At 41.7% G+C, this 24,447-nt stretch overlaps 1 protein-coding gene and 1 pseudogene across 1 annotated transcript; one reads left to right on the top strand and one right to left on the bottom strand.

Moving 5' to 3' along the window:
• Positions 1–17,290: 17,290 nt before the first annotated feature.
• On the top strand, positions 17,291–19,839 carry LOC146626274 (uncharacterized; annotated as a pseudogene).
• A 440-nt stretch (positions 19,840–20,279) lies between these two features.
• Positions 20,280–22,623, bottom strand: LOC146626273 (uncharacterized). The gene is made up of 3 exons (XM_085360417.1): positions 21,938–22,623; positions 21,486–21,621; positions 20,280–21,203 (listed from the first exon to the last, which is right to left on the bottom strand). Exons 1-3 carry the CDS (start codon positions 22,531–22,533, stop codon positions 20,451–20,453), a joined length of 1,485 nt encoding a protein of 494 aa, XP_085216543.1. The 5' UTR covers positions 22,534–22,623; the 3' UTR covers positions 20,280–20,450.
• Between the last annotated feature and the right edge of the window lie 1,824 nt (positions 22,624–24,447).

The following is a 24,447-nucleotide window of genomic DNA, read 5'->3' as shown; positions in this document are numbered from 1 at the left end:
ACTGTGGGAGCAATCATCAGAAAATGGAAGACATACAAGACCACTGATAATCTCCCTCGATCTGGGGCTCCACGCAAGATCTCATCCCGTGGGATCAAAATGATCATGAGAACGGGGAGCAAAGATCCCAGAACCACACAGGGGGACCTGGTGAATGACCTGCAGAGAGCTGGGACCAAAGTAACAAAGGTCACCATCAGTAACACACTACAACGGCAGGGAATCAAATCCCGCAGTGCCAGACGTGTTCCGCTGCTGAAGCCAGTGCATGTCCAGGCCCGTCTGAAGTTTGCCAGAGAGCACATGGATGATACAGCAGAGGATTGGGAGACTGTCATGTGGTCAGATGAAACCAAAGTAGAACTTTTGGGTATAAACTCAACTCGTCGTGTTTGGAGGAAGAAGAATACTGAGTTGCATCCCAAGAACACCATACCTACTGTGAAGCATGGGGGTGGAAACATCATGTTATGGGGCTGTTTTTCTGCCAAGGGGACAGGACGACTGATCCTTGTTAAGGACAGAATGAATGGGGCCATGTATCGTGAGATTTTGAGCCAAAACCTCCTTCCATCAGTGAGAACTTTGAAGATGAAACGAGGCTGGGTCTTCCAACATGACAATGATCCAAAACACACCGCCCGGGCAACAAAGGAGTGGCTCCGTAAGAAGCATTTGAAAGTCCTGGAGTGGCCTAGCCAGTCTCCAGACCTCAACCCCATAGAAAATCTGTGGCGGGAGTTGAAAGTCCGTGTTGCTCGGCGACAGCCCCAAAACATCACTGCTCTCGAGAAGATCTGCATGGAGGAATGGGCCAAAATACCAGCTACTGTGTGTGCAAACCTGGTAAAGACCTATAGTAAACGTTTGACCTCTGTTATTGCCAACAAAGGTTATGTTACAAAGTATTGAGTTGTATTTTTGTTATTGACCAAATACTTATTTTCCACCCTGATTTACGAATAAATTCTTTACAAATCCTACCATGTGGATTCATGGATTTTTTTTTCACATTCTGTCTCTCACAGTTAAAGTGTACCTCTGGTGCAAATTACTGACCTCTGTCATCATTTTAGGTGGGGGAACTTGCACAATCGGTGGCTGACTAAATACTTTTTTGCCCCACTGTATATGTGAGAAATAATGTGATTACACTTAATCAGTTGTGTATTTAATGAAGAACCATTCAGGAAACCACTTTTTCATTACGGTTTGAAGGTATTCACAGTCAACCTTCTTAATTCAGCATTTTCTGTTTGTTTGCATTTTATACACACCATGTCCTCACAGGTGAGTCACTACAAACATATAATATATTTAAGTATTTAACCTGAGTTCACTCTTTAGCAAATACAGCAGTGGGTGCCGGTGAGCAGATGCCCGTATGACGCTCGACTAAATGGTGCATGTCTTCCACCGCTCTCTCTCTCTCTCTCACCACTTTCCTTTCTAATCTTCACTGTGCTGTCAAGTAATGGTGAAAAAGCCCCCTCAGGTATTTTCCAATTATTCTGCAGAATAATTGCTTTTCTTGTACTTGTACAGAAAAAAGAAAGAAAATTTTGCCAGAGCTGCACGATTTTGAGTCTAACTGCTACTTTTACTGAAGGAACATCCTCCACAACTCATCTTTAGTTACTGTAAATAAGCAGGGGTGGTCATCATGTCCACTTGCCTTTGTTTAAAAGTTACTGCGCACCACTGCCTTTTTTAAATGGCCATCACAACCTCAGGTATTTTTTTTTAACGTTTCATGTATTTCACGATAACCTTGCAGTTAATTGAGTTAACCTTTACAGTGTAAGGTTGTTAAGCCTGTTTTGTGCCTCTGACATTCGTTAATCAACACCTCTGTGCATTGTGTGAGGAGTTTTCATGTCTTGACATCAGTGGCATCCATCTCCTCCAGTGGTCAGCTTATTATTCATATAGCTTTTTAAGGCATACGTAGGGATGGCTGTTCATCTGGCTTCTCAGCACCGGACTTATCTTCTGCAGGTATTTGGTTGTCGCTGACCTTCATGAATTTTGGTTCCTGTTGGTCCACCATTCTGCCTTTTGGAAACGTTACCTTTTCTGTCCAGCTCACCGTCCGTCTCTTTGCAATTATTCGGCCACATTCTCCAGTCCAAATGATATCCCAAGATCTAATACGAATATCATATAACACTAAAAGCAGCAGCAGAATAAAGACACTGGGCTTCTCGTAGTCTAATTAGGTCGTGGGGACCTTTTGTAAAACTGTTGTGTGACTGTGATGAAAAAGCCCCTAATTAGCAGTTTTATAAAGAAGCCAAATTGGCACCCTGGCCAGTTCCAAATTCTAGTCTTATTACAGGGAGTGCAGAATTATTAGGCAAATGAGTATTTTGTCCACATCATCCTCTTCATGCATGTTGTCTTACTCCAAGCTGTATAGGCTCGAAAGCCTACTACCAATTAAGCATATTAGGTGATGTGCATCTCTGTAATGAGAAGGGGTGTGGTCTAATGACATCAACACCCTATATCAGGTGTGCATAATTATTAGGCAACGTCCTTTCCTTTGGCAAAATGGGTCAAAAGAAGGACTTGACAGGCTCAGAAAAGTCAAAAATAGTGAGATATCTTGCAGAGGGATGCAGCAGTCTCAAAATTGCAAAGCTTCTGAAGCGTGATCATCGAACAATCAAGCGTTTCATTCAAAATAGTCAACAGGGTCGCAAGAAGCGTGTGGAAAAACCAAGGCGCAAAATAACTGCCCATGAACTGAGAAAAGTCAAGCGTGCAGCTGCCAAGATGCCACTTGCCACCAGTTTGGCCATATTTCAGAGCTGCAACATCACTGGAGTGCCCAAAAGCACAAGGTGTGCAATACTCAGAGACATGGCCAAGGTAAGAAAGGCTGAAAGACGACCACCACTGAACAAGACTCACAAGCTGAAACGTCAAGACTGGGCCAAGAAATATCTCAAGACTGGTTTTTCCAAGGTTTTATGGACTGATGAAATGAGAGTGAGTCTTGATGGGCCAGATGGATGGGCCCGTGGCTGGATTGGTAAAGGGCAGAGAGCTCCAGTCCGACTCAGCAAGGTGGAGGTGGAGTACTGGTTTGGGCTGGTATCATCAAAGATGAGCTTGTGGGGCCTTTTCGGGTTGAGGATGGAGTCAAGCTCAACTCCCAGTCCTACTGCCAGTTTCTGGAAGACACCTTCAAGCAGTGGTACAGGAAGAAGTCTGCATCCTTCAAGAAAAACATGATTTTCATGCAGGACAATGCTCCATCACACGTGTCCAAGTACTCCACAGCGTGGCTGGCAAGAAAGGGTATAAAAGAAGAAAAACTAATGACATGGCCTCCTTGTTCACCTGATCTGAACCCCATTGAGAACCTGTGGTCCATCATCAAATGTGAGATTTACAAGGAGGGAAAACAGTACACCTCTCTGAACAGTGTCTGGGAGGCTGTGGTTGCTGCTGCACGCAATGTTGATGGTGAACAGATCAAAACACTGACAGAATCCATGGATGGCAGGCTTTTGAGTGTCCTTGCAAAGAAAGGTGGCTATATTGGTCGCTGATTTGTTTTTGTTTTGTTTTTGAATGTCAGAAATGTATATTTGTGAATGTGGAGATGTTATATTGGTTTCACTGGTAAAAAGAAATAATTGAAATGGGTATATATTTGTTTTTTGTTGAGTTGCCTAATAATTATGCACAGTAATAGTCACCTGCACACACAGATATCCCCCTAAAATAGCTAAAACTACAAACAAACTAAAAACTACTTCCACAAACATTCAGCTTTGATATTAATGAGTTTTTTGGGTTCATTGAGAACATGGTTGTTGTTCAATAATAACATTATTCCTCAAAAATACAACTTGCCTAATAATTCTGCACTCCCTGTAGATCAAGGTTTATAATTGTTTGGATGTGGGTTTTGGGTCATGTCTAGATCTTATATCTTTATTAATTACATGTCTCGCTGTGCTGTGTTGCATGACTTATCTTCACATATGAGTTTGTGACCTACCTATTAAATATACCTATATACCTACCTATTTGTTCTCTGATTTCTTTGCAAATTTCTTTTTTCTATTTCTTTTATGGCATTCCAACCATTTACACACCAATGTTACATCCCTGTGTATTACCAGCAGCTGATGTACACATGTCGTGTTTAATAGCCACAATGAATGTTGCAGTATGATTCTTGGATTCCTGGATGAACTTCATATTTCTGCAATTGTTGAGCACTTACTTGTATCACGATATTGTGATCATTTCTTTAGATTTCTTCAGCAACTATCTGCAGCATCGATTGGCCTGGCATTTGTTCAGTGCCCTGATAAAACAAGCTAGACATTATTAAACATAAAAACCTGCGAGAGAAAAGTAAATCTCTTTAAACCTTGCTTCGGGAAGACAACATTCTCTCCAATTTCCCCCCCGGTATTTACGAATTTAGTCGGCATCTTCAAAATAACTGCCTGATTAACAGCCAGGAGGTGTTGTTTTCGCGGCACACCCCAGAACCTATAAGTTAGTGGTCTGAGCCCACAGGCAACACTGTGGAAAGCTCTCAACCTGAATAACAACACAGGAAGCTATCACACAAACACACAGTAGCTGTTATGGCTTCTGGAAGACAGAACCCCATTCAAGCCATTAACATACTCAATAAATAATTAAGACATTTTATGAGCAAATATGTGCAGAGTGCTCGCTGTAAATGTGCCTGCATTAGGTAGTAACAGAGCATCTTGTTGTTAATATAGTGTAGACACAAAATAAATGATGTTTAACAATAACAATAAAGGATGTGTAAAGATGTCAGTGCACTGGCTGTTTAAGCTTTGTCGCTTATAGTGTATGAATTTGTAGGAAGTGAAAGGAATGGTGAATGCTTTGATTTAATAGAGTATGAGCAAAATGATGAAGCAGCAGGGCATTTGGCAAGTATCCACAGGCCCGAACGCACTGCCTTTCACCTTTAAAGGACACAACCGCAGTGTGAAATTCACTTGATCAGTTAAACTGGCCCCCAGGCTGATTGTGTGGTTCGTGTGTGTGCGTACGTGCGCATGAGGGATCAAGAGGTCTCATTGATTCCCAGCTCAAGTTAAGCTGAGATTACATTACATAGAGAGCACTGTGATGGTCTGCAGGCAGATGTGACCACAGACGCAGATAAAAGCTGTGCGGGGTGGAACCATTCGTGGTGATGACCACGATTTAATTGAAATGATACACAAACAGTGCTGTAAGACAAGCCTCCCTGTGTGAGAGCGAGCATTGTGTGAAAGACGTCTGGTTGCCTTTCTGTCAAAACAGAGATGGTGTGGTTTGAAATGCCCACTTTTCTTTGTTACTTTTCATTTCCTCTCTTTAAGTGTCACGTTTCTCACATATAAAAAGGAAACAGAAAAGAAACATAAGAATTTTGCATTCCAGTAAAATGTAAGTAGGTTTATATTTCATGCATGAATCTATATAAGACTTCTGTGCCTTGGAAAACTCATGTAAATTTTGCCTCATTCATATTTAAACTGTTAACAGGCCTTTGTAAACCATCTTTGGAGATTTGAGTAAGCCACATGCCAAAGACACTGGGAGATGGTACACGTCAAATTAAGTCTTGTACATTCTGGCATTATGGTTTTTCTCGTTTTAGCACTCCTTCTATTCCGAGAAGGCAGAAAATTATAAAATAGAGGTAGACAAAGACTGAATGGGTTTTAATGTGTTTCAGTTACAATGATAAATAAAAGGTTCCATAATCTGAATGCCTAAGGCTACAGTGTCAGGGTTAGAGATGAGGTTGCCACTGATGATGACTCAGACCAAGAGTTCATCCTTGCCCTAACCTCTAGGTCACTAGGTCTCACCTATCAAAGGTCACCAGTAAACTGGTGGAAGATAAGAGATATGCAAAACAGAAATACTTTTGTGAGCATAACCATAATCCTGGCCTTTAAGTAAGAGACTTACAACACTTATGAGATGTATAATACACAGAAAACAATCGATATAGTGTCATAGTGCTGTAGTATCTTAGAGGTGAAGGCAAAGCAGACAGATCTGAAACAACACTGCTTTGGAGGAATAAACAGTCTCTGACAGAAATCTGCAGACTCTCAATATTTGCCAAAAATTGTCTAAAGAAATTCATTTAACTGTGAGACTAAATGCCCTTAGGTGCTCCGTGGGGTACTGCGGACATTCATAAAGTAAAAAAATGCTTCTTTTTAATAAAAGAAAACTTTTCCCCGTTTACTGGTTTCTGCTTGTTCTAGTTTGAGACACTTTAAGTTTGCGAAAGTCCAAACTGTGTCCATCGTTGTCTTATGATGAACATTACGATGTCACTCATGGAGCGAATGTTGAAACTAGCAAAGTTTTTTTTTTTTAAATTATTATTATATTAGCATAATCAGATGTGGCTAAATGTCACAAACTAATTCTATTAAAATAATTAGTGACATCATTCCTGTTTTGCTTCTTTTGAAATATTTCTTTGCTGTGGTTATCTTATTTTTGTTCTCTGCACTCTTGTTGTGGCTTATCTGTTCATATGCTCTCAAAGCCTTGCTGTGGCTAAAATCACACATCATGCTGACCAAGTCCAATTCTAAACCATATTCATCAGCCCATAGCCGAATCCTACACTCGTGCATTGTAGCCTCCAAGAACAGTGACCTGTGTTTTTTGGTTTTATTATCTGGTCTCGTTCGGTACTGTTTATAAAAAAAAAAGTCTTGAGTAATAGAAAGTAGTGTATGCTTTCTTAAAAGTTATTCACACACAAAGAAACACGGGGCTGACAAACTGTCTGTGAAGATCTCAAGTACATTCACTGCCAGCTCAGCATCATTAATCACCATTTGATAATTAGTCTGTAGAAGCACAATCACTTGTAAAGGGGAACAGTGGGGATGTCACTAATGAAGCTGAAGAAACTGGTGATCAGAAGCACATTGAGTACAGTTGTATAATAACTTCAGCAGATCTGAAAGAGCTGTATCTCTCAGACTAATTCATAACAGCGTTATCTTGACTTTGATTTAGACTTCACATCTTGGGCTATACTGGGAATTTGAAAGACGGCAAAGCTGCTACATGACTATAGACTGTCCATAAAAGATGGACACATCCATCAGACAAAACCCTTTAGTTTGTAGGATACGGTTTTAAATCCTCAAGTTTAGCATTGTTGCCATTTCCAGCCTAATTTTCAGAGAGAAATAGTGACAAGGTTAGAGAGTGGAATACTAACATCCATTGGAGGCCGATTACGTCACAGCTAGGTGACGAAGGCTGTCCCAATTCGGACAACAAATGCATCCTTCATTTCCCCAGATTTGAAGAATGGGTCGGGTGTATCCTTCGTGGCCCACCCTATTCCTGAATTCATAGCGCGGCCCAGCCAATTCCAGTTTCCAACAATGGCAGCAGCTACTTAGTTTTAATATTACTCTTTCTAGACCACAAAATAAACTTTTAAGATATTTTCAGTCGAGACTGTAGCTGTTTAAACTTCAAATATCTTTTCGATTTATCAGGACATCACATATTTGCAAAAGTGTTCCGAGACATCTGTTACCCACCAGCTCGATAGCCGACTGGGAGGTCGAGGCTCATTAGAGCCAGCGAGAACATCGGACTCCCAGCACATCGTTTTCAGACCCTCTTTTGCTACTCAGGTTAAACATGATATATAAGCCACCTAGATAACTTAACTTGTTTGGCTTTTGTCAGTGTTTTATTTGTTCCTGATTAATCTCAGCCAAACCAATTCAAAGTTATAAATTCATACAGCTGAATAAACGCCAAACAGAAAACTGATTAAGCAGACGTGTGAGATGGTCAACAATTTACGCCACACACTTCCGGCCTTCTTGGTCTTCGAAGGGCCCGGCCCATGTAGACCGCGAAGGCCAGGTCCTCCGAAGGATGCCTATGAATTGGGACATAGCTATAGTCTCCATGGGTATATTTACAGTGGCCCTGAGAGGTCAAACACACTGCAACTAAAAGATAATTGACACAAAAAGAAAATTGATCCAAAAGCACATAAAATATAATGGAACTTGAACAAATACTTTGGAAATAAGACAAAAAAAAATTGTATTTACGGCACAAAAATATATATACACATACTTTCTAATTAGTGCAAAATAACACCAGTTAAAATATTACTCTCACTCACCATAACTGGGGGCACTTCTTTGAGACTTTTTTGGGAGGTTGTTAGTAGAATGAACTGCTCTACCAGGCATTTGAGATAATTGCAATAAAAATTATCCAAGAAGCACCACGAAGTTGGCCAGTCGGTGCCGTTCGGTGATAACTGCATGAGGTGAACTCTTAACTGTCCCAACTTCCTGTCTGTCCATCCACCTGCCATTCGCAGTTATGTTTTATTTTAGTTTTTTCTTGATTATTGATGTACATGTTTATTTTCGATGTTAGCTATTGTATCATTGGTGTGGGTGGGGATTGATGCAATTTGCAAGCAGCCTTGAGTGGGTCAGGGTCATACGTCACATGAAAACCAAAATAATTCCAAACGCCAGATCTGAATGAGAGTGGGGGAGGTCCATGTTAAAAGGAGAGCTTAACTTCTGTCTCGCTAGCTTGCCCTGCGCTCTTCCTTCTGACTATGCTGTCTGTGTCGAGCGCTCAGTGGATCTGCGCTGGACAGTGCAGCCTAGGCGGAGTAGTCGAACGCAGATTCACTGAGCGCTCAACACAGACAGCATCGTCAGAAGGAAAATTGATAAAATAAATTACAAATGTTGTATTGTTCGATACATATGCGTACCGAACCGAAAGCACTGTATCGAACGGTTCAATATCGATACGAATATCGTTGCACCCCTAATATATATATATATATATATATATATATATATATATATATATATATATATATATATATATATATATATATATATATATTTTAACACCCAGCACGCCCCTGCGGGCGGTTTATCCTTTAAGCTCGGGTCCTCTACCAGAGGCCTGGGAGCTTGAGGGTCCTGCGCAGTATCTTAGCTGTTCCCAGGACTGCGCTCTTCTGGACAGAGATCTCCGATGTTGTTCCCGGGATCTGCTGGAGCCACTCGCCTAGCTTGGGAGTCACCGCACCTAGTGCTCCGATTACCACGGGGACCACCGTTACCTTCACCCTCCACATCCTCTCGAGCTCTTCTCTGAGCCCTTGGTATTTCTCCAGCTTCTCGTGTTCCTTCTTCCTGATATTGCTGTCATTCGGAACCGCTACATCGATCACTACGGCCGTCTTCTTCTGTTTGTCTACCACCACTATGTCCGGTTGGTTAGCCACCACCATTTTGTCCGTCTGTATCTGGAAGTCCCATAGGATCTTAGCTCGGTCATTCTCCACCACCCTTGGGGGCATCTCCCATTTTGACCTCGGGACTTCCAGGTTATACTCGGCACAGATGTTCCTGTACACTATGCCGGCCACTTGGTTATGGCGTTCCATGTATGCCTTGCCTGCTAGCATCTTGCACCCTGCTGTTATGTGCTGGATTGTCTCTGGGGCATCTTTACACAGCCTGCACCTGGGGTCTTGCCTGGTGTGATAGACCCCAGCCTCTATGGATCTTGTGCTCAGAGCTTGTTCTTGTGCTGCCATGATTAGTGCCTCTGTGCTGTCTTTCAGTCCAGCTTTGTCCAGCCACTGGTAGGATTTCTGGATATCAGCCACCTCCTCTATCTGCCGGTGGTACATACCGTGCAGGGGCCTGTCCTTCCATGATGGTTCCTCGTCTCCCTCCTCTTTCTTGGGTTTCTGCTGCCTGAGGTATTCACTGAGCACTCGGTCAGTTGGGGCCATCTTCCCAATGTATTCTTGGATGTTCGTTGTCTCATCCTGGACTGTGGTGCTGACACTCACCAGTCCCCGGCCCCCTTCCTTCCGCTTAGCGTACAGCCTCAGGGTGCTGGATTTGGGGTGAAACCCTCCATGCATGGTAAGGAGCTTTCTTGTCTTTATGTCAGTGGCTTCTATCTCCTCCTTTGGCCAGCCTATTACCCCAGCAGGGTACCTGATCACGGGCAGGGCGTACGTGTTGATGGCCCGGATCTTGTTCTTACCATTCAGCTGACTCCTCAGGACTTGCCTGACCCTCTGCAGGTACTTGGTGGTTGCAGCTTTTCTAGCGGCCTCTTCATGGTTCCCATTCGCCTGTGGGATCCCCAAGTACTTGTAACTGTCCTCTATGTCTGCAATGGTACCAGACCCACCTGGCCTTTTTGACGGCCACGTCTGGCCCATGTACCTGAAACATAGATATATATATATATATATATATATATATATATATATATATATATATATATATATATATATATATATATATATATATGTGTGTGTGTGTGTGTGTGTGTATATATATACATACATATATATATACATATATATATATATATATATATATATATATATATATATATATACATATATACATATATATATATATATATATATATATATATACATATATATATATATATATATATATATACATATATATATATATATATATATATATACATATATATATATATATATATATATATATATATATATATATATATATATATATATATATATATATACGGTATATGCAGCAGCTGGATAGTGTAGGCAGCAGCTGGATAGCGTAGTGGTTTGACTACACGCCTTTGGAACAGAGGATTGCAAGTTCGATTCCTGCCTGGGCCGTCTGTATCCAGTAAGGGTCCTAAGGCTAGACCCCCTATGCTAAGCAAAGCCTACCGCAGACATGAGCGAGACAGATAAATATGAAGGCATGCCGGCTCGGATGTCGCCCGGATCAACAAGGTCCGCGTCAGGTGTTGAGGAACCAGGGCACCCTGACGAAAAGTGGGCTACTGGAAGAAGAAGGCATCGGTGGGCAAGAGACGAAAACAGGGCGTTGTTGGAATGCTACTACCCAAGTAACCCCGGCGGAAGGGGCTACATGAATAGGATGAGGGACCTATGGATTCTTCGATACCCAACATCCACAATGACGGTGAAACAACTAGTAGCTCAGTGTTCCAACATTCGAAAGAAGGGACTGCTCTCACAGCTAGAGATTGACGAGGTGCAACAGAAATGCTACGGCAAGGAGGAGTCAGGACGCCAGGTCAGGGGGGAGATATCATCACCCCCACCCGAGATTGGGTACATAGCCCCAAGTGCGATAGGAGAAGGATCGTTGAGTACGAAAGGAACTGACCTGAAAAATAGGATCATGGCCAAGCTTGAAACCTGGATCCCCCGTAGCCGGTTACCAAGATTACGTGAAGTACCCTCAGAAGGTCTGCTAGATGATGTTAATGCAGCACTACGGGCAATACCTACAACCACGATTACCGACACTAACAAGCTGATCTACAATACGGCATCAGTGAGATGCTTGGCTACAAGTTGAACAGCCACAAGGGGCAGTACCCCCCATGGAAAAGGAGGCTAGAGGGCAAGATCAAAGTAGTACGGAGGGAGGTTAGCCAACTAACGGAGTTGCAGAAAGGTGCGACAAATAAGGTGCCTAAGAAATACAGCAAGCTGTCCATACCTGAGGCCTTGGAAACTGCCAAGCAAAGACTCACAGCCTTGGCCAGCCGCTAGAAGGCAGGAGAATAAACCAGCTGTTCTCCACAGAACCAGCAAAGGTGTACTCTCAGTGGCAAGGGAACAATAAGAGAACAGCACCACCAAGGCTGGAGACGGAGCAATACTGGAAGAGCATATGGGAGAAGGATGCGACCTCCCTGAACAGGGTCCAGTAACCATCACAGTGGCAGATATCCAAGAAAGGGTCTCCAGTATGAAGAGTTGGACAGCACCAGGGCCCGACATGGTTCACGCCTACTGGCTGAAGAAACTGACTGCACTCCACGAGCGTCTGGCAGCACAAATGAACCAGCTGTTAGTTAACGAGAGACACCCGGAATGGCTAACCGAAGGCCGGACGGTCCTGATCCCCAAGGACCCCAAGAAGGGACCGGTCCCCTCCAACTACCGACCAATAACCTGCCTCAGTACTACATGGAAGCTCCTGTCAGGCATCATATCGGCTAAGATGAACAGGCACATGGGTCAATACATGAGCGGGACACAGAAAGGAATTGGCAAGAATACCAGAGGCGCAAAACACCAGCTACTGGTAGACAGAACAATCAGCCGAGACTGCAAGACCAGACTGACCAACCTGTGCACTGCCTGGATTGATTACAAGAAGGCCTATGACTCAATGCCCCACAGCTGGATACTGGAATGCCTAGAATTGTACAAGATCAATGGGACCCTAAGAGCCTTCATCAGGAACTCAATGGGGATGTGGCGTACAACACTAGAGGCCAACTCCAAGCCCATAGCACAAGTCACCATCAAGTGCGGGATCTACCAAGGAGATGCTCTGTCCCCACTGCTGTTCTGCATAGGCCTGAACCCCCTCAGTGAGATCATTAACAAGACTGGCTACGGATACCGACTACGGAACGGAGCAGTTGTCAGCCACCTCCTGTACATGGATGACATCAAGCTGTATGCCAAGAGTGAACGAGACGTCGATTCACTGATCCACACTACCAGGCTATACAGCAATGACATTGGAATGTCGTTCGGACTGGAGAAGTGTAGTCGGATGGTAACAAAGAGAGGGAAGGTAGTCAGAACTGAGGGGATTGAACTACCAGAAGGCAACATTGCAGACATAGAGGACAGTTACAAGTACCTGGGGATCCCGCAGGCAAATGGGAACCATGAAGAGGCCGCTAGAAAGGCTGCAACCACCAAGTACCTGCAGAGGGTCAGGCAAGTCCTGAGGAGTCAGCTGAATGGTAAGAACAAGATCCGGGCCATCAACACGTGCCAGTGATCAGGTACCCTGCTGGGGTAATAGGCTGGCCAAAGGAGGAGATAGAAGCCACTGACATAAAGACAAGAAAGCTCCTTACCATGCATGGAGGGTTTCACCCCAAGTCCAGCACCCTGAGGCTGTACCCTAAGCGGAAGGAAGGGGGCCGGGGACTGGTGAGTGTCAGCACCACAATTCTGGAATATTATGTTTTTGTTGCTGCAAGTGCTTTTATGCAATTTTTGCAAAGCTTTATGTGGAAGGAAACCGTGACCTAGGACAAGCCGATGGCATAAGATGTAAGTACAATTCCTCCGGTTTCATATGCAAAAAAAATTATTGCACTAGCTTACATGGTTGCAGTGCTACCGGGATTTAAAAATAGTTATGCAAAATGGAGCGTGCCCGCTCCGACCGCTTTAAAGGGTTAAAGGCTGCTGATGAGAATAACTTTTAACAATTCAGAGTTCATTTATTCTAAAATGTCTGCTTTTGCCCATGTCTTCATTGGAAAACAGCAATTCTGCTCTGGTCTAATAGATAATTTGCCTTCAAGTTGAATATTGGCATAAACAACATTTTTTTTCTGCTTTTCTGGTCTTGGCTCGATTGCTACACACACTTCAAAAGCAAAGACAGATTGAAATAAGATAACGAGAATCTAATCACTGACTTGTAATCTGATCCTTTTTGAAACTGTGCCTTAAATAAAATAACAGAGGTTTACTTGTTCAGGTATGTTGAAAACATCAGCAGTTACCATGGGCTATACTTATGTATATTAAACACACTGTCTATAACTGACAGTCCATCTGTGTTTGCTAATTGACTGAAGTCTAATTAAAATCCAGCCCCAGACTTTTGGCCAATTTCACAGAACTCCTCGACTGTTATTAAACCAGCTGGTTTATCACAATTGCAATCAGAAGGGGAGCCGTTTCTTACAAATATGAGCAGACACAGACACAAGACCTAACAGAAGTGACTCCACATTAAATACTTGTAAAGCAGCTGATACTGTAGATCTGTTTCATGTAGGTGTATTTAAAGAATCTGACTGATTACTGCAGATGGGACTTGTTTGCCATGTTGCCTACTTTAGAAGCAGAAACTGCGCATTGTTGGTCCTGGAGTGCAAGATATAAATTACATGAGCAAAAATCACAAATTCATGAAAACAGTCGGTTGTGGTGAATTAGCCACGAGCTTCTCAGGCTGAGTGAGTGTTACCCTCACAGCACCATCCCTCCCTCAATGCTCTGACCCATGTTCTGATGGTTTTAGACAAGCAATTATGTAACCCTACCTACAAATGATACAGTAATACAGTATTTTAAAAAAAATCATCAATGACTTTAAATAGAAATTAAAAAGGAGCACAATTAATTTAGTAAATTATTTAGATTTGGCCTGTAAGCCAGGGTGAGGAGAGGTGTGACTCCATGTTGGTGCCATGTTCTTCACCCTTCTGGCAGCTGTAAACAAACATAGATTGCGTCCAATACCACAGCACCTATCTTGCAGTTGGACTAATTTAAACTCAAAGACATTCAAAGGAAGGCTGGAGGGGAAATGACCATAGTAGAATTTTGCCTCCAGGTGCGTGTCTCCCAGTAGCTCTGACATCACTTGAAAACTATGGACTCATTTGTGCAACCAGCTGCCTCATCCCAGACTAGGGATGGGTACCGGTATCTGGTGCCATGATGGCACAGGTTCTGACATAAACGGTAGTAACCAGACCAAAAAGCAGCGCACATTTCGGTGCTTTATTTCGGTGCTTTTTTTTCCTGAGCTGTGATACACTTTAGATTCTAGCCAATCATTTTAAGTTTCCAAGTGTAGTAGGCGGGCCCAGGTACGTACGTTCTTTTAGAGCAGAGCTACAGATTAAAAACGCCCAAGGCGAAGTGGTCAAAAGCCTGGCTGTACTTCACAGCAAAATATGCAAACTCAGCAGCCTGCAACAAGTGCTTTAAGGTGATACTGTGGTAACACCTCAAATCTGATGAAACACCTGGCGATGCATAGCGTTTTTTTTAAAAGCCGAAAAATGCGCCGTATTTGATAGCTTGCTGCGAGACCTCACACCAAGCACATCTACTGCGGGTGGGTTGCCTGCTTTCAGACCCGGAGTTAGCAACATCCCCCAAGAACCCGGAGAGGAGAGTCCTGGCCCCTAGCCCTGCCAGTGTAGCAGAATTGATGACGGATGATGACGGCAGCAGCACCACCATGTCTGATTGTTGGGATAATGTTCTTTTGACTTAACAGCTTTAGCTTCACACTGAAATGTGACACATCTCAAAACTTCCAACAAGTTCAACTTTGGTCTTGTATTGTGTACGGCAATGTTAAAAAATAATTCTTAAAAGAAGACTTAAAGCCAGAAAGAAACAAAATGAGTGTGAAACTTGACAAACACGGTTAAGTGAAATTGGTTTGGAAAAGTAAAACAAAGTAAGAGTAAAGTGCTAGTTTTTTATTTACAGGCTGTCATCTTTACTTTGCTTCAGCTCTCCTATGAACCTAGAACTGGGCCTGTACCTTATACATCTTTGTTTTACAGTGACACAAGTGCTGCAATTACACAGTTTAACTTACTGGAGACCTCTAAGGTGTTGGATGAAAAAAAAGTTATAATTGGAGACAGTTTAAAGGAACACAAACAGCTCTCATGAATCAAAATGATTATTTTGACAGGTAATTTCAGACTAATTTTCCACTGCTGACAGGTTGGTTGACATTGTATCAACCTATATATGAATCACCATATGTGGCACATTAGGAACAAGAAGAGAAGCCCTTTTATTCCAGAAACACTGCTACCCACTTTTAACAGTCTGTGTTACGTGATATCATGCCTCAGTAGAATAAAGTTTTCAATGTGACTTTTAACAACAAAGCTTATAGAGACTTTGTTGATATTTGTTAAAATACTGTGAAACAGCTTTCCAATAGACGACTACAAGGTGCCCCATTACGTGAGTGGCTTGTGACGCATGCTTCACAGCTGTGCGCCCAAGACAATTACAAGGACAAACACCTTTTGACGCCACTTCCTTTCATTTAAATGGATACAACATGTAGTTCTGGTTCCAGCTGCTTAAATTAACTGTGCTGATACACCTGTTGTAGAGAACATATCCAAAGACTGTTGTGCTTCCCAAGTTATTCCCAGAATAAATTAACCTTCCTGTGTAAATCCAGTGACTGAAGGGGTTTACTAAACAGGGCAAAATAGGGTGTGAGCGCAATTGATATATAGTGTTCATAGGTGTGGGTAATTTACAGGGTATTTACTCTGTTTCCTTAATCCAGGTGCAGTCAGTTGAATATGGAGTACAAAAAATAAGACTTGTTTGGGGGGGCATTAAATATCGGGACAATTAGCAATAAACTCAGTGTAACAAAATGTTAGTAAATCTCTTTGTGCGCTCCATTTAAAACCTCTCCTCCATATATTTTGCCCATTGAGAAATGAATGAATGAATCTCCCACCGGAAATCTTGTCATTGCATCAAACTCCTCTGGATGAATTTTGCGTCTTTTTGGAGTTAGTTTATCCACCTCATTATTTATGCAAATTTGAAAAAGAAAAAAGTGAGTAGACCTAAGCTGACATTAGCTTAGGTCTGGTAACTGAACGTTTCAGCTAAAATTCACGTGTTCCTCAGATAGCCCCAAGACTTGGAAGTTTTTGTCACAACGGGACACGCCGGTATATTTATGGAACGGATCCAAATGCAGACACGGGAGAAACAAACTAAGGTTTAACAAAGAGCCCAAAAAACCCAAACATGAACACAAAACAGGCCAAGGTGAATAGGAGCGGGAACTAAACTAAAACCTAAACTGGGAAAACTAAGACAATAAGACATGAACATGGAACTGAACAGGAACATTAGTAGTAGTACTTTCACCCTCTGTGTTTCTGCATGAACTACATTTATGACATTAACACCTCGACAGACTGTCTACAACTATTTTTTTTATTTGCTGTTTTTTTGTTGTTCCCACCTAAGAGGGGCTTATGTCCATTTGGCAGGAGTGGAACACATTTTTCTAGCGTGACCTGCTCTTTTGAATATTAATTTAATATTCAGTTTATCGAATATTTATTTCAATAATTTATTTTAGATTTCTAAATAAAATATGGGTGCATTATGGAGAAGTGCCGTGCAGTTTCACTAATTGCCTTGCGCATTAATGCCCACTGGTATAAATTAGCTGCAAACCTGAGTGGCACTGCTGTATCAGCTCCATTATCACATCAATGCCGAGACCATAGAGCATTTGGTCTTGTTGGAAAAGCATGATGTCAGCATTTCTCTGTCCAAAACATGCTAAATGGACTACTTGCACTAACACTTCCGCGTTCTATGTAGTCCTGCCCCAGTGCTTCCGGTGCGGTTAAACCATGGCGACGTTCTACACTCGATGCCTACAAGAGCTCCCAAAATTGAACATCACCGATGTTCATCGGATTTGCAGAGTGACGACTACCCCCGCCAGCAAATTAGATAAAGGATTTAAGTTATATGCTGCATCTTATATACACAACTACGAAGGTAAGAAAACGTAAATTAACCGACAAAGAAACGCTAGCTAACGTCAAATGCAAACACTACGTTACTCCGCTATGTCCTTCATTTGATGTCAGTTCTCTACATTACATGTTTTCTTAAACGGTGTTTTATGTCGTCCTAAACTATAGTTGAGGTTTTCTTAACTAATGTCACTTTTGTTGTTAGACACTGTTATATTAGCGTTAGGTAGTTGGCTAACTATGGAGGTAGTTAACTACCTAATGCTACTCTTGCTAAGTGTAAAATATATATGTTTAAGACATGCTGAAATGAGTAATACAGAAATAATGCTAATGGTACTTGTATCTTTATTCAGTGTCCAATAAAGACAGGTTGTCAGGGGAGGTCGGTGTGAGAGCCCTGTGCTACAGGTCGATGAGGAAGAGTGAGGCACCACACAGACTAAGTGTAGGCAGGAAGCTGTGTAAAGTTGTTAATCCCCGTTCAGTGGGGTTCAGTTCATTTAAGCATTAGTTAAGTTCATTCCTAAAGGCCCATCAACTTGAATGTTTTCCTTGTCTCCCTGCTTTATCACTCCTAATTTGACTAGTCAGATAGTTAAATCAACGTGTGTTTGGGTGATCAGAAACATTTGACAACAAGTTAATACTGCAAATATACACAATCTAAGTTATTACAGTTATCAAGCATGGTTAAGTTGTTTTAATAGGGAGAGAAGGAAACACTAAGCATTCAGGAGGGTACGTAACCATAACACTGAACTATGTTCCTGTTCGGCTCTTCCATGAAGATGTTACATTTTTAATTTTCGTTCTTTCTTCTTAGATTAAGCTTCTGGATTCATCGCCGGTGATACTGACACATAGCCAGTGCTCCTGTGTGGCAGGCGCTGTTATGTGCAATCACACAGTGGCACTGCTCTTCCAAACAGCACACTACTCACAACTCAGAGTGCCGGTTGTCCCCCCTGTGCATAGCTGCACGGAATCTGAACAGCAATGGCACAAGCCACGGACAGTGGTAATTTAAATGAGGTTAAAGTTTTTGAATTAGTCCATGTTTACATATGAACAGCAACACCATCCATAGTAAATGTGTCTTCTGTTAGGGTGTGAGGCCAGGACCCATCAACTCCATGATCTTCACTAAGCCAGTACCAAATAGGATGGCCCAGACTGGAGTACGGTAATTACATTTGTAAAATTTGGTTTCACGTGTTACAAATGTATGTTGCTATTTTTTTTCATACATACATGTGTCAGAATAGGTATTAATTTACATACAACATTACACTTTCTGAAGACGGCTAACTCAGTCATGTACATATACATCCCAGTCTCTAACTTATGCACCACTGTTTTACACCTTTTAGTTTTTAGTTTAGTTGTTGTTCAGTATAATAACCTTCTCCCTTACATTATTGTCATTGATGTTTTCTTTAGGAGTGGCTTCTACAGAGGCATGGTGGGTCCGTTACCAGATCCCTGCTTGTTCAGAATAACGGAGGCATATGCAAAATTTAATATTGAGGACAGACCACTTGTGACCACAATGAACATGAGACCTGACAAGCCCCTTGTGGAAAGTGCCTTTGGGCTGGTGCAGGAGGGCAGTGTTCTGTCATATCAGCAGCCGGTTTTGACATCACACTACACCGCGATGCACCACCAACACCGCACTTGCCTCTGGAGGGGTATGACATCTTGCCATCAGATTGTGTGTTTGTGTGCTCAGAAGAAGAGCTTCTGCATCTGAAAAGCTTGTCTGTAACTCTGGAAATGGCTCACAAAATAGAGGAAGCTACACGTGAGCAAAGCTCTTCGTCTGAGTGGCATCAGCTCCGCAGGCCCAGAGTGACTGCCTCTAGGTTTCGGGAGGTGTGTCACGTCAGAGGCCAGAGCTCGGCCGAGTCACTAGCAGAGCGTATATTGAAGGGAACAAGGCAGACAGCAGACATGAGGAGAGGAACTGAGATGGAGCCTGCAATAGCAGCAGAGTATAGTAGGCTAATGAATGTTAACTACTCACCCTGTGGTCTGGTCATTCACCCCATTGCCCCCTGGCTTGCTGCATCTCCTGATGGTGTTGTTTTTGACCCCAATGAATACCCCCAGTTTGGCTTCGTCGAATTCAAATGTCCCAATGTACAAAACTTTATTGACTGCAAATATGTGCAGATGGAATGTGGTACCCCTAAACTAAAAAAGAGCCACGCATATTACTGGCAAGTGCAAGGACAACTGCTCATCAGTGGGATGCAGTGGTGTGACTTTGTTGTGTGGGCACAAGAGGACTACCTAGTGCAAAGAATATACATGGATACAGATGTGCACAATGCAATCAGAGAAAAGGCAGACTATTTCTTTTTTTACATATATATGCCAAGATACCCGTGTTTGAAAAAATGAACAGTGAAAACAGCAAAAAGAAAAACAGATCCTTCAGGCTGGCTGGAACAAAATAACTGATGTTTTATTTTCAATATATTTCATGAATTCTTTTGTTGTTACATGTTACTTTTATGTGACATCAATAAACTGTTATTTAAGCAATGGCATCAATTTAATTTTTAAAAACACACATTAAAACATTGAATTTGTGCAGAACTTATTTACATGGTAAGTATTTAAAACTCCATGCCTAGCATACTGATATACATTTAGACAATAACTGAACTGTAGAAAATGACAAATGGTATTTTTGATGTTACAAAAGTTCAATGTCACTTATGGTTTTAAAACGATTTAGTGATTTACTTTATAATTTTGATAAATAGTTTTGTTGAATCTGAATAGTAATAATAGTAGTATAATTAAACAGTATTATTAACATTAAACATTTGCAATGAATTTGAATTATCAATAACTGAAACTCAACTATCGGCACTCAAGTACCAGTTCTGTAATCAAGTATTGTCAGCTGAGAAGGAAGAAATTCAACTGTAGTGGCCTCAGCTGCAGGTCATTTTCCATAAGTTACTTGTACTGGCACTGGTGTCTTGGGAAAAATCCATCTTGTCTCACTTAACCCATTTTTTAACTAATGCTGTGTTCTGGTAATTTGACAGCATACATGCCACTGCAAACAGTTGGTTGATATTATAAACATGTGACATGGTAATGATGCTATCAAAAAGTTTGTTCTGTTTGATCCTCCTAATGACTCGCTCCACATGTACCCTGAGTCTGGCTATGGCCTGCGTCTCCTTAACCTGGTATGCTGGCATCTGCTTCTGCTTAGATAGAAAAGGTGGGCAGTACACTTTGCATTTACAACAATCAGTGATTAGGAAGCCCTTATCTACCATCACTGCCATGTCTTCAGTCAACTTCTCAGCAATGCCTGATTGTTTGAATAGTTCCTTGTCACTAACTGAACCAGCATACAGATTAGAGATGAATGTCACTGGACCATGTGGAGCTATGCCAACCAGGGCTTTCATTGTACAGTGGGATTTGTACGAAGAGTACATTTCACTTTGGAGAAGTGGTGAGGATGGTGTCTGACACCTCAGCTCTGTACAGTCAAGGATCATCTGGGTGTCTGAGAAATCTTTGAATTCCTCAGGGAGGTAAGCTTGCACTTCTTCACGTGTAAGCCAGATGCACTGAGACCCCAGTGCAGTGGCAAGAAAATTTGTCCATGTTGCAATAATGCGGCTCACTGTGGACTGGTGTATGTTAAATCGGTGTGCCAGGTCCCTCTCCTTCAAACCAACTGACAGGAAAACCAGGAAAAGAAAAAACTCATCAATTGGCTGTAGCAGCTGCCTCTGGAAGGTGAAAACAAAAGGGAAAATGTTACTCCTTAAGCTATGAACTAGTAAAATTATTCTTTTCTTGGCTAAATGTTTTGTAATGGTTAGGCATACCATACTGTACCATGGGGTAAACAATGAGGTGCTGTAGTGCACAGGTGTATGTATGTAAAGGATACTGAGTCTAGCATACATACACCTGTGTATGTATGCTACTGTACATAAAGTAATGTTATTGTACATAAATACAATAACATTACACCTCTAGTTCTAACTACCAACAAACCCATAACCTACTGTTGATGTGCGTGCAGGTGTCAACACTTCTTCGTTCCGATTGGCAGCTGACTTGGCTCTTGAAACCCGGATCATTTTATAGATGCAAGGCTCAATCAAAACCCAGAATGCCATCAAATGATCATAGCTTGGAAATCTATTCACGAGAGAGACATACATCGTGTCAATCATTAATTAACATTACACACTGACATAAAAATAATGTGAACTGTGACAAATATGCTAATGGAATGCTGTATAAAATAGTCTGATTAAGAGTATTTGGTGTTGTATTTTACCTGTAGCATTAGGATATTGTTTAAATACTAAAGCATCTACATAAAACATACAATCAGCAGAGAAAAAGTAAATTTCTATTTTGTTTTCATTAAGACTGGAAAAACTTTCGAAATTTAACTGATGGTGACCTTGGTATATTTTAAACAGTTAGCTTGAATAGAACTTAGATGTACCTGGTATAGAATCGGATGTCAGTGTCGGAGCCAGCAAAACGCTGTAACCCAAATTCTCGCTGGACACGTAACTCCTGTATTTCCTTCCTCAGAGTCTCCACGTCTTCGGACAGGTCTTCTGCAGCTGATGCTGATATGTCCAATGCAGATGGCTCAGGGACTGAGCAGTAGTCATGATCTCTTGTAAGACTGTGCTCTTCTTGATCGTCAGGAGGAACTAGTTCAGGGCGTCGCTCCGTTCTCTCCCAAACACTACGCCGCGGTGGTCCAAGTTTATAGCCATTCCACTCAAAAAGTGTTGGTACAGCACCTTTAATAAGCCGCCTTCGACCATCGAGGGTTGTTGGCTCTATGAGTTGATCACTGGCAAAGTGTCTGCAGCAGACCCTGGTGTGAGAGGTAATCGTGAAATGATCCCGGCGTATATTTACCAGCCATTGTCTTCTCAAGTCGGAATGGGTCGGAAAGGCATGAAAACTTAGTATGCCGTTAAATTTGGCTGAAGCTGAACAAAGTGGGACACAGCAATGCTCGGAGTATTTCTTCTCCTGTTTTTGAAAATGTTCTGTTTTAAATACTTTCCTTTTTATACTCATTCTGAAGCGACATTAGCATAGCTACCGATAGATAAGCAAACGTACCGGAAACGCACAAGCGGTACTATTTGGAAACGGAAATACGTCACATGCCCTAGTGCAAGTAGTCTATTACTCAATATCAAAATTCGGTTCAAAGCCAGATGATTATTTGATTTAATCCTTATGTAGCTTGAAGAAACGTCTTCAGATTTTATATTGGGCCTACATTTTCTCTATTGGTCAAATTTGCCAGCGTGGAAGATTAGAGGAAGTTTGATTTTGCTCTTTTAAAGCTGATTTATTTGAATGAATGAGAGACCATCTTTTCATTATGTATCCAGTTCTTAATACATCCATCCACTGGTAACTGTATGCCGTACTCCAATCCCGCTGGAGTGCAGGCAGTCCCACAGCTAGGCAAACACCAGGTTACACACTCAGAAAAACTTTTGCATCATAGTGCATTTTGACACGTCAGGATCAAAAAATGTCATTAACACTGATTGTGTTACATCAGAAACATTATTTGAGTCATTTACAATTTACAAATTTCTAAAACTCTAATATAGCATATTGAACTCATTGTACCCCCGAGAAGCTTAAGGAATAGACAAAATTGCAGGAAAGTATTAAACACCAGCAGCAACAGCAACTCAGAGTCTGCACCAAGTGGGATCCTATGGGAATGAAAATGAAACCAAAGCAATGCCAATAACTGCAGTTCCTGGATTTGCCAGTTGAAGCCAAAGGGGAGCCAGTCCCCAACAACAACAACAACAACAACAACAAAGTTTAAATACCCAACTGAACAACTTTTAAAAGCACATTTACAACTTGGTACAAACCCGTTCTCTTTAAATACACATCAACACACATCCTTAAAATCGAATTTTCTACAGCAGCAGTTGTTTATCATGTAGACAACCTGAGACATACAGTAGGTTGTTTCTCTAATATTAAAATATCTCACTGATTAAATGCATAGTTAAACTTTTTACACAGACAGAAATTGGAGTTTCATTCGCCAGGCTCACTTAAGATCAAAACCCACTGTATGTGGCTCATGATATAAAATAGTTTAACATGCCTGGCCTAGACAATCGACAGAACAGCAAAATCAAGCTCTCTGTAATTTAATGCTGTGATTGGAAAACTTGCATTAGTTGAAAATATACAAGTGATTTACCTGTAGTCCAACCAGTTGAAAACAGAAAGGCACCCTGCTAACTTGAAAATCTTTTCTTGCAAAGACCCCATTTGAAGAGAGCGCCTGTCAGAGAGACTTCATCATCCTCTAATTGCCTGATTTAGTTTCTGTGGTGAATTAGCTACAGGTGTTATGTAAATTTAGCAGCCCTTCCACTCTGTCATGGCTGTGAGCACAGAGTCTTTCTATGTTAATTTAAGATGATTCGTTGTTCACAGGAAGTGTAACCAGGGGACAGTGTGAAGAAAATGCTGTTGGCAGGGAAGTGTGCATGAAAAACTTTCAAAGCAACAACAAGGTGTTTACATCCAGAGCTTGAAAGCGTCTCCATTTCCTACAATCTCCCAGTGGATTAAATCTCTTATCCTGGAAATCATGCTATTGTCTTTGGTTTCTGTTGGGTAAACAGAGGATGTGAACAGCTATCTGTTCATAACTTGACCACACGGTTAAACTGCAGTCAATTTACTTACTGATAATACCTTAAAGTGGCATTGAATTCAGTTATCTGGTTAAGGGAAAAGGAAAGGAAGAAAGACAAAATATTCAGCTCCGGAAATCTTTCAGTTTAAAGCAAACGTGATAGCATCTCAGCAACGGGGCGTCTCGTGGTTGACCCGGTCAGTTTGTCTCAACAAAGAAAACTGCAGGATCTGTGTTGTGTTTATTGCTCTGCTTCAGTGTGGTCTGTTAAACCTCATCCCTACATTAATTACCTTTCTCTG

This window comes from Diplotaxodon limnothrissa, linkage group LG8, assembly GCF_057381915.1.
Source record: "Diplotaxodon limnothrissa isolate DT_005_m linkage group LG8, D_limnothrissa_male_GT1.1, whole genome shotgun sequence".
Lineage (NCBI taxonomy): Eukaryota > Metazoa > Chordata > Actinopteri > Cichliformes > Cichlidae > Diplotaxodon > Diplotaxodon limnothrissa.
The sequence above is the reverse complement of the archived record's forward strand: the minus strand, read 5'-3'. Positions and strand labels throughout refer to the sequence as shown.